The sequence below is a fragment of the Dictyostelium purpureum genome (assembly GCF_000190715.1).
Source record: "Dictyostelium purpureum unplaced genomic scaffold DICPUscaffold_547, whole genome shotgun sequence".
NCBI lineage: Eukaryota > Evosea > Eumycetozoa > Dictyosteliales > Dictyosteliaceae > Dictyostelium > Dictyostelium purpureum.
In genome coordinates, this window is record NW_003519881.1 from 3873 (window position 1) to 15352 (window position 11480).

The 11480-nt window shown below is 24.6% G+C and overlaps 4 protein-coding genes across 4 annotated transcripts; 1 reads left to right on the forward strand and 3 right to left on the reverse strand.

Moving 5' to 3' along the window:
• Positions 1-109: 109 nt before the first annotated feature.
• On the reverse strand, positions 110-1314 carry DICPUDRAFT_159360 (uncharacterized protein; the record flags this gene model as incomplete). The annotated part of the gene is made up of 4 exons (XM_003294322.1): positions 110-228; positions 382-660; positions 699-885; positions 949-1314. The coding sequence occupies 4 exons, from the start codon at positions 1312-1314 to the stop codon at positions 110-112; spliced, it is 951 nt and encodes a 316-aa protein (XP_003294370.1).
• Positions 1315-2685: 1371 nt separating this feature from the next.
• On the forward strand, positions 2686-5238 carry DICPUDRAFT_159361 (uncharacterized protein; the record flags this gene model as incomplete). The annotated part of the gene is made up of 2 exons (XM_003294321.1): positions 2686-3798; positions 3865-5238. 2 exons carry the CDS (start codon positions 2686-2688, stop codon positions 5236-5238), a joined length of 2487 nt encoding a protein of 828 aa, XP_003294369.1.
• A 60-nt stretch (positions 5239-5298) lies between these two features.
• DICPUDRAFT_159362 (uncharacterized protein) lies at positions 5299-7509 on the reverse strand (the record flags this gene model as incomplete). Its single annotated transcript, XM_003294323.1, has 1 exon — positions 5299-7509. One exon carries the CDS (start codon positions 7507-7509, stop codon positions 5299-5301), a length of 2211 nt encoding a protein of 736 aa, XP_003294371.1.
• Positions 7510-7845: 336 nt separating this feature from the next.
• Positions 7846-10894, reverse strand: DICPUDRAFT_159363 (uncharacterized protein; the record flags this gene model as incomplete). Its single annotated transcript, XM_003294324.1, has 2 exons — positions 7846-10325; positions 10405-10894. 2 exons carry the CDS (start codon positions 10892-10894, stop codon positions 7846-7848), a joined length of 2970 nt encoding a protein of 989 aa, XP_003294372.1.
• Positions 10895-11480: the final 586 nt, after the last annotated feature.

Below are 11480 nucleotides of genomic sequence, written 5' to 3' on the forward strand. Positions count from 1 at the left end.
ATTCTTTTCATTATATCTAGAGGGATAAGATACATATAGTTTACACTCCATAAATTCTCTAGAGTCTCTGGTCCTGAGTGGATCAGAGCCACCAGTACCACAAAACAATCTAACCGCCACAACCATTTCCCTCCCCAGTTACTTTGTCACTTACTAATACACCACTGCCATTTTTACCACGTACTTCTGTTAACACATTATCGCTAATCTCTGAAAGATGTGTTAAATCTATTATACCTTTGAGTGACCCCAATTTTATTATGTTTTGGGTAATGATGAGAAAATATCTTAATTTGCTACCTTGGAGAATGCACCATCTACGTTTAGTGTTTCTTAAATTTGTGTCCTTTATCACCACGCTTATTTAACCAACCCAAATACCGGTTCTTGCGTTAACTTTGTTTGCTAAAAATATAGCATAGCTAATGGAATAGGCCCAATTCTCTAAATTTTTATATTTATCATCATTTGATAGTCCTGACATATTTGTAAATGAATATTCTACACCATTGGGTGTAATTAATGAAATGGTAAGTTGCTCTATCTGTTGCTGATCTACAATACTCTTCCACTTACTATTAGTTGTTGTATTGGGTGCAACACCAATTGACCAACGTTGATAAATTGGGGTAATTAATCCACCATTTTGTAATTGAAAGTCTTTTATAAGGTGTTGGCGTATTAAACAGAGATAATACTACCTTCTTTTTCAGCAATTTCTATTTGTTTAATTGTATCTTTTATACTATTGAAAATTTTAGGATATAAATACCAGGTATGAGTTGCAATACCCATTTGGTCGCTAATGGCTTCAAGATAGTGCTTTGAGTTTTTGTCCATATCTAATAGTTTCCAAATTTTTTCTAAACTCTTTATATTAAATTTCTTTATTTTTTAAAAGGTTAATATTTGATTTTTTTCTTTTTTTTTTTAAACTATAATTCTTACAACTGGGTGAACATTTTTTTTTATTTCTAGGTGACAGAGAGCTCTTGCGCATAAAATTCTATCCAGGTCTAATATTTCTTTTTCATTGCAGTTCAATATTTGATTTTGGATATTTAGAATTGGTTTTGGTAATGGGGTTTCACTACTTTCAAAATTTTTTGCATAAGTGTCAAATAAACTAAGATAGTTACCAAAATCGATTCCAATTGGCTTTTTATTTTCATTAGATATTGGTGATGCAGTTGAAAAGAATTTTGTATTTAAATTTAATTTACTATTATTATATTCCCCTGTAAAAAATGTGGAGTTTGTTAAAACATTTTTTTTAAAATTATTAAATATTGAAGGTTTAGTAATTTTATTCATTATTATTATTTAATTATATTTATTGTTTATTAATATTTATTTTATTTATATTTTTTATTTTTTAATATTCAGGGTATTGTTGATGTTTGAATTTTTAAAAAAAATTAATTTAAAAAAATTAAAAAATTAAAAAATTTAAAAAAAAAAGAAAAAAAAAAAAAAAAAAAAAAATAATAATAATCCCAATAACATAGTTTCTATAAAAAACAAGGTTGTTCGTTTTGGTATTGATGTCAATTATTATAATTGAATTCATTCTTTAATAACTAATATCCACACCCCATATATAAAACTAAAAATATCCCTTTAATTTTATTTATTTGTTTGATATAATCTTTAATATTAACACAAAAACATTTTAATCAAATCACACAACCAAATCTTTTAAATTTTTTAAAAAAGACTTTGGGAAAGAAATAAAATAAAATTTTAATGATCACAAAAAAAAAAATTTAATTGAAAATTAAAAAAATTTGATTATAAAAAAAATTATAAAAATAAATCTTTTTTTTTTTTTTTTTTTTGATTTTTGTTGTTTTGAGATTTAAAATAAAAAAAAAAAATGATTTATTAAATTTTTTTTTATTTTATAAATTTATAATTTTCAAAATAGAATTTGTATTAATAAATAAATATATTTAATATATTTATTTATTTATTAATATTTAAGTAATTTATTTATTTATTTTATTTTTCTGTTTATTATAAATTTTATTTTATTTTATTCATTCCGATGCACAACCAATAAATTTCAATTTTTTTTTTTTTTCCATTTACACTACAATATTGTATTTTTTATATTAAAATCATATATTATATTTTATATATTATATAACAAAAACAAAATTTGTAAACAAAGTTTAAATTTAGAACAAAAAAAAGCATCTTATTTTAAACACCCACTTACATATTTATATCATTAACTTTTGTTTCAGTTATTAACAAACACCACAATAACCACCCCACTAATTTTTTTTTTTTTTTTTTTTTTTTTATTTTCAAATTTTTTTTAATTTTTTTATAAATTACACATCACCCACACTTTCATTCTATAAATCACTACAAACAATTGTTTTTGTAAATACTTTTTATTTTTTTTTTTTTAAAACTTTCAAAAAAAAGATATAAAATAATATTTGTAATAATAGTTATAATACAACAATACTCGCAACAGCAACAAAAAATTACAACAGAATATATAACTTATAAAAAAATAATAGTCTAAAAATAAATAAAGAAAAATTATATTTTTTTTAAAAAAAAAAAAATAAAATGAAAATATTTTTTAAAATAGTTTTTTTTATAATTGCCATAATTTTTATAAATAAATCATATTGCTTTATAGATGACGAAAATACAATAGTATTTAAAATGGCATTAATAATACCTGGGTTTAAAAATGATTTTGCCGATAATATGCAAATAGTGGAAGGTTTTCAATCATCTGCTAAAGAATTAAATATAATAGAGTCAAGAGTTGAAGAAAATATTCAAATATCAGATTTAAATAAATCAATTTCATATCTTATTCAAAACAAATATAATTTAATAATATTTTCAAACTATATTTATTTAAATTATTCATATAGTATTTCAAATATATATAATAATGTATCATTTATAATTGTAAATAATGACCCAAATAGTTTAATAAAAAATAATATCGATAATAGTAACAGTAATATAATAGAAATATACTATCCAACTGCATATTCATCATTTCTGGCTGGTTTTGCAAGTGGAGTAGGAACCTATTACAATAAAATTGCTTATTTAACAAATGGAGAGGAGGATGTTTCTTTATTAAATATGTTTTATTTTGGTGCAAAACTAGCAAATCCAAATATAAAGGTTTTATATTATTCCGTTGGTAAAAATGCAACTCAAGAGATTGTATCAAGTTCATTAGATTTTTTAATATATAAGAGAGTAGATTGTATATGTGGAACAGGGGTTTATGAAAAAATGATTTTAAATTATGTTGAAGAAAAGAAATATTTAAATTATATTTTAGCTCAATCGAATGCTTATCCAAATTTAAATAAAGACAAAATTATTTTTAATATGGTAAAAAATTGGACTGTTAGTTTGGTACCCATAATTTCAAGTATAAAAAACAAAGTTGTCAACTCAAATAATAGTAACAGTGGTACATCTCCAACAATAACCACATCGACATTTAATTTTAATTATTCATTCTTTGTTTTCGAATTTTCTTCAATAATAAATTTCTATCCAGCAATTATATCAAATCTAGATAGTTTTAATAATATATTTCAACATGATTTTAATGCTCCTTATAAAGAAAAATATAATATTTTAATAGATAGTAATAAACAAATAAATATTAATAATTTCAAACTCGGATATCAATGTGATGACTTTATGAAAATTGATGGTGAATGTATTCAAAAACTTCAATTTCAAAATAGAAATTTTCAAAATTTAGAATTTTTAGGTGCTTATGATGGTACAGCAGGAAAGGTAATTTTTATATTCTGAAATAAAAAAAAGTTTATACAAAAATATTAATTATTTTATTTATTTTAGATAAAAGAATCAAGACCAATAAAAATAGGTTTTACCGTTGTTTGTTCATTTTTTATGGCAATGCTAGTTTTTATTCAAATATGTATTTATAAATTAAAAAATAAACCATCATTTAAATCAGCAAGTCCCACTTTTTTGGTTTTTATTACAATAGGAGGAATGTTGGGTTATTTTGGAATTATAATATGGAATAGTGGAATAAACAATTTTTCATGTCATTTTAAGTTTTGGTCCATTTCGATAGGGTTTTCTATGATGATTGGGGCTATTGTGGTAAAGAATTTTAGAATATGGTTAATATTTGATAATCCCAAGTTAAGACAAATTAAAATTACAAATCTTCAGCTATTACCATGGGTTCTAGGAATGTTATTGATCAATATTTTTCTTCTGTGCTTAATATCTTTTCATGGTGGTGTCAGTTCCTCAACTCGATACGTAGATCCATTCAATTATAAATCAGTGTGTCAAATGAGCGCAAAAGGAATGAGCGCTCTCTTTGTACTATTGGGGTATTTTTGTGTAATTTTATTAGTGGGTGTATTTGTATCATGGAAAATTAGAATTGTAGATATCGAAGAATTCAACGAATCAAAAACCATTGCTCATACACTATACTCTATTAGTTTTTGCTTATTAATTATCATCCCATTACTTATATCACAAAAATCAAATGTCAATGTCAATTTAATATTATGTACCGCAGGTGTATTTTTAATATCAGCTATCATATTGAACATGTTTATACCCAAGTTTTATGGTTTATTTATATATGGTGCCAATGGTTCCAATGAAATATTTAGAAGAAATAAACCAGAAATGAAAGATGATGGTAAAAAGAATAATAATAACAACAACAACAAAAGAGTAAATTTATATCTATATGACTTTACAGATGATGAAAGTGAAAGTAAATCATCAGCTAAAGAAATGGAAGAGTTTACAAATGTTTTTACCCAGCAACCAAATTCAGATGTTGGTAATGAAAACACTAATTATGATGATCAAACTTTTACAACAGAGGCATCAGAACAGCCAAACCCAACACCTAGAACTAATATTACAAACACACCAAGAACAGATATTTCGACTCCTAGAACAGATATGCTAATGACACCAAGAACATTTGCAATGAATACTCCAAGAATAGAATTATCAACACCACGTTCAGAAAATGAAATGGTAATGACCCCAAGACAATACCACAACCATATTACTTCATTATCACCAATAGTAGAAGAAGAAAATAAAAATAGTAATGAATCTGACAAAGAAGATAATGAAAAAGAATCACAACACATAGAAATTAATATTGATGAGGTTTTTAATAACAATAGCAAAAACAATAATAGCAGTAATAATGAAGATAAATAATAAAATTATAGATAGTAATGGTTTATAATTTTAAAAAAAATGTAATAATAAAAAAAAATTTTATTTTTTTAAAACATATAAATTGCCAATGTGTACACTTTTATATGATTTTGAGTTATTGTAATATTCTAAATCATCTAATTGATCGTTTTGTTGGAGTAGTATATCTAAATCCTCTAAAGATAGGGTTTGGTCATAAATTGGATTGTCGTAAACATCTTGAACCCTATTAATTGTGACAACTGACATAATAGGTGTAGTGGGGCATAAACAATATGGTTTATTCTGATAGCACTGCTTTTGAATGATTGCTCTATTACCATTGAACTCTAGTCTATTTGGATGATTGATACCATTTCTAATTCCGTAGTATTTGACAATTCCATTTAATATGGAGTCAACATCTGATGTCTTATAAATAGTTGAGCATAGATCAAAGGGGTAGTTCCAGTCTCTTTTACAATCTGATTCGGATCTATTCCACTTCAAATACTTTTCTCCACCTGTTTCTTCATATGACAATTCGGACAAAGATAAGGGAATAGTAATTTCTTCATCGGCAGTATGGCAGTATGTAATGTTTGATGTCATCTTCATATAAAAACCCAATGAACTTGTCTCTTTTTTTAATATTTTACAATAATTTGATATATTGAATTGATGGAAATATAGAATATCATCTACAGAAAACAAAGTAAATTCCATCGTATTTGATTTTTGTGCCTCCTGAATTAGCTGTTCGGTAAAGTTTTCTTCTTTAATAAATTTAACATTTGGAAATTCTTTTTCTACTGCTTGGTATGAACTCTTAAATTTTAAATTTGAATAAGTATACAAGACACTAAACTCGATTTTAAAACTACTATCAGTTTCGGACAAATACTTGAAAAATGTTCTGATGTGCTCTCTTAACTGAAATGCTCTATCTTTTGAAAAACAAATAATTTTTATTCCATTATCTTTAAATTTATTGTTATTACTATTTATTGTGGGTTTATTATTGGTACTTGAGTTTGATAAAAAATTTAATAAAGATGCATTGCTATCACTGGTTTTATTTGTATTATTATTATTAGTTTCATTTGTTTTTAGATTTGAAAGTAATGATAGTAGTTGTGATGTTGGGTTCCTTGATATCCATTTCTTCCACATAGCTTCGCTTTTTTGATTGTTTGGGAATTTACTAAGGCAAAGTGAGGCTATTTCACCTATTCTTTCATTTGTTGCATCTTTAATGTTGGTCGAGTATTTTTGATTTTCTTGATTTAAAAATGATGACTCTATAGCTTCCAGGTATTCGATCGACTTTTCAAAGGTATCTTCTGAAAGTGTATCATTATTTTCTGCAATATACTTTACTGGGCTTATTAAAAATCTAACTACTTCACTATCTAAAGATGCATTACTACTGGAGGTTTTAATGCCATTCTTTTCAAACAGTTTTTCTAAATAAAATGTTGAAGCTTGTGCTGTTGATTCTCTTTGCTTAACTATATTTTTTGATGATACTGAGTTGCCATGCTTTCTTAAAAATAGCAAAGGAGTATTACTTTGAATGTTTGAGCACTTTAAATTACCATTAACTATACAGTTTAACCATAGATCATAATCTTCAATAAATGGATATGTATCTTGATATTTAAATGTATCAAAAATGGATCTTTTGAATAAAACCGATGGATGAACTAGGCAGCAATTAAAAAACATTGACCAATTTGCCAAATCTTTATCTGGAAACTGGATGAATTTGAATATTTCCTTTTCTTCCTCTCTATTTATTACTGACAAAAGTTGATCAATAGTATCCATTGAGTTTATTTTAGCCAAGTTTTTCTCTTCTAATATTTGATTTAGCTTCTCGTCATTAAACATCTTTATTGGACAGCCTAGAATATCGATTTCACTATTTGATTCCATATATTTGATTTGATTTTCTAATCTCTTTGGATGAGATATATCATCAGCATCCATACGAGCAATATATTTTGATGTTGGGGAACAATAGTTGATAATTGACTCATTTAGAGTTTTTACTATTCCTTTATTTACACCGTTTTTATGATATTTTATTCTATTATCGGAAAGTTTGAAAGATTCTATTAAACTATCGATTTCATTTAAATTTGATCCATCATCTACTATTATTAACTCCCATTCTTTAAAGGTTTGATTTACTATACTACCTATTGATATTTTAAAACTATTAAGCTCATTATTAAAGTTATTATTATTATCTTTTTTTATTAAAAATGGTAATATTACACTAATCATTTTAAAAAAAATTAAATGAAAATTTTTAAAAAAAATTGAAAAATTAAAAAAAAAGGAAAGGAGAGAATTTTTTTTTAATAAATATTAAAAGTTTAGTTTTTCTTTTATTTTACAACTATAAAAAATAAATAAAATGTTTTTTATTTTTTTTATTTTATTTTTTATAAAAAATATTATAAGGAATCAATATTTTAGAAAAAAAAAATAATACTGTTTCATTATAATTATTGTTTTTTTGACTTTGCTGTTTTGTATATACACTACACATAATCTTTAGGTTGAAAAAAAAAAAAAAAGAATGTGTATAAAAAACTATTATTGTTGTTATCATTTGATTTAATAAGTTTTGGTACAATAATTATTATTATATTGTGAGTTATCTTGGTGTTGTAAAAGTTCATTACGTAATTCAAGGAATTTATCTTTGAGTAAACACAGTCTTGATCTTTCAGCTTCAGCAATTTTTTTAACTTGGTTTAATTCTTGATCTTTTTGGATTGCCTCTTTATTTAATCTTTCAATTTCTTTAAGTTTAAGCATTATCATTTCTGATGGAGAACCAACAAGGAATTGACTACCACCAATACTACTACCAATATTATTAGCACTACTACTTCCATAGCTACCAACATAGTGAGTATTACTACCACTATTCAAAATATTTGGGCTAAATGCTGATGACGATGAATATCTTGGTGATTTACTTAGACTATTGTTATTAACTAATTGATTTGGAGTATTTGTTGGTGTACCAATTACTGCACTATTATTTCCATTAGTACCATTATTATTTCCATTGGGGTTTATATTATCATGGCTATAAGACCTTCTTACTGATGATGGAATATTAATTGATGATGAAACTGAATTTGATCTAACAATTGGTGGGATAGAGGATTGTTGCTGTGGTGAAAGTTGTTGCTGTGGAATATAAAGACGTGGGGATAAACATGGATTTAAATGATGAGTCTGGTAGGTATAGTGTTGTTGGCTGTTTCTTCTTACATGGCCACTAGCTGATGGTGTAGCACTTTGTTGTGGTGGAGTTTTTCCGAGTATATAGTTTGATAGAATATTTTCATCACAATATTGATTTAAAGAAAGATCTTGGAATTGTTTAAGGTCTCCCATCTCCATGAAAACTGGTTCTAACTCTGGCGATTTTCTACTAGAGGATTTACTACTGATACTATTATTATTATTATTAACACTATTGCTACCACCAGTGGTACTATTATTTGATTTTCCACTGCCATCAGATTGTTGACTTAAAACTTTAGATAATTTCTTAATTTCATCTTTTAATCGATTGGATTTCAACCTTTCTTTTTGAGCTCTTAGCGCAACTTTGAAGATAGCATCATCCTTTTCTTTAATCTCTAGTAATGATTGATTTTGTAAACTATCAACTTGTCTGCTTTCTTCTTCTAAAATTAATTTTAATTCATTTACTTTATTTGAAAAGAATACGGTCTTGAATGTGTCATACTCGATAATATCCTTAATCCTTCTAATCTCCTCATCCTTCTTTTCAAATTGTTGTGCTAAAATATATAACTCTCTCTTTTCTTCAGTATAAAATTTGGGTAATTGTAAATTACTGCTACTATTACTACTTGAGCCAACTATAGTTTTAGGTGAATGTTGAGTTGGTGATGAAATTAATCTATTGGGTGAAATTGATCTCGAAACAGCATGCTGTTGACCATGAATACCACTACTATTTGTTAAACTATCATGACTATGACGATTGTTATAATATTGACTATGGCTATGATGATGGTGATGACTACTTGAAGAAGAGGAACTTGAATGTGATGAAGATGGGATTGGAGAGTTACTTAACGATTCAAATGAAAATCTTTCATTAATCTTTTTAATATCAACAATTGTACTATTTTCTCTAATTTGACTTATTGAATTTAATGATTTTTTTAATTTTGTAATCTGATCTGTACAATCCATTAGTTTTTTCTTTTGAGTTTCTGCAACCATTAACAATCTATTGATTTCTTTTTCTTTATAATCTACTTCTTTTCTTCGTTTTTCCAATATTGAACCCCAATATTCTTTTTCGGAATGAACCAATTGAGAAAGTTCTTCAAACTTTGATTTTAAATATTTATATCTTATTGATTCCGCTTTCGCTCGATTAACAACTCTTTCTAATTCATCATCTTTACTGTGATATGAAGTTACTAGATTTGAAACTGTTTCTTTTGTTTGTTCAATATTATTGTCATTATTTAATTTATTATTATCAACATTATTATTTACTTTATCTGTGTTATTATTTAGTTGTTCTGGGTGCTGTGTTGATTGTTGATCATGTTCCATTATTGGTGAAATTATTGTTTTTGTAGTAGATGTTGTTGTTGTTGTTGTTAAATTTGTTGGTGTTGTTGTTAAATTTGTTATAGGAGGACTAGCAGTAACACCTGCACTACTTTTTTGTACTGGTGAATCCCAAAATGATAAAGATGATAAGGGTGGTGATTTACCAAGCAAATCTATTGAAGATGTCGAAGCCATTGATTGAAGTGAGGTTTGGTCAGCAAAAGAAAGTGGTGAAAAAGTTTGAAATGGTGATTGAATAGTACCCTCGATAGCTGATAATGCTGCTGACTTTTCAATAATATTGCTTTTTCTTTGTTGGATATCTAATGGTGATCCTTTTTCAATTGCTGCTGAATCACCACTACTACTCCTTGAATTTGGTGAGGTAGTTGGTGATGTTGTGGGTGTTAATAATAATTCGTCATTCTCTAAATCTTCATAAAAATCTTTGATATATGAATTTAATAATTCTCTGTATTCTATATTAATTGAAAATAAAATAATTAGTATAATGGATTACTGTATACATAAAAATATTTAAAACCCTATATTACATACCTTTAATATAATTAACATAAAATAATGAATCTTTTTTATCTTTTTCGATTAATTTGGTTTGTCTTTTTATTTCTTTTTCTCTTAACTCGATTTGACTTGATAATATATTTTTAGCTTCGTTTTTATCCAAGGAAAATGATTGAAATTCTTCTTTATTCTTTTTATTTTTATCAAACTTTTCTTTATTATTATTATTATCTATATTATTGTTATCATTATTATTATTATTATTTATATTATTATTATTATTATTATTATTATTATTATTATTATTATTAATTTGATCATTTATATTAAAACCTCTACTAACTATTTTTGGTTGATAATCTGTTATTATATCAGAATCCCTTATCCTATTATTAAACTCATTATTATTACCACTAACTGCATGGTTTTTATTATTACTACTATTATTATTATTATTAACACTATTATTTTTATGTTGTGAGTTATATTTCTCTAATGATGATTTTATTGAAAGTGTTTCCATTTTTTTAATTTTATATTGTTGTTAATATTATTTTTTGATAAAATACAAATTACTATCTATTTGAATATTATTGTTATAATTTAGTCTAAACAAAAAATATATAAATTTAAACAATCTTTCTAATTTTTTTCCTGTATTATTTCTTTTTTTTTTTTTTTTTTTTTTGTTTTTTTTTTTAATTTTCTATTTAAAACTATATTATTAAATTTTTGATAATTTAATATTTAATTTAAAATAAAATAAAAAAATTAATATTAAATCTTTTTTTTTAGGTTATTTGGGGTATGTGTTTATGGTGTGGTTTTTTATGTGTTTATATAGTTATATGTTATTTTTTCTTATATATAAAATTATTATTTATATTTTTTAAAATTCAAATTACAATTTATTTAAAAAAAATTTATTATTAATATTTAATGATATAATTTGAAATTAAAATATAATTATAGGTGAATGAGTTGAATTGATAATTCGTTTTTTGTATGTGTATGATATTTATTGTATTTGATATTATAACAAGTTGTTATATGTATATGTAATGTTTTTTTTTAAATATTTACCTTTAAAAAATACTTGATAAACTACT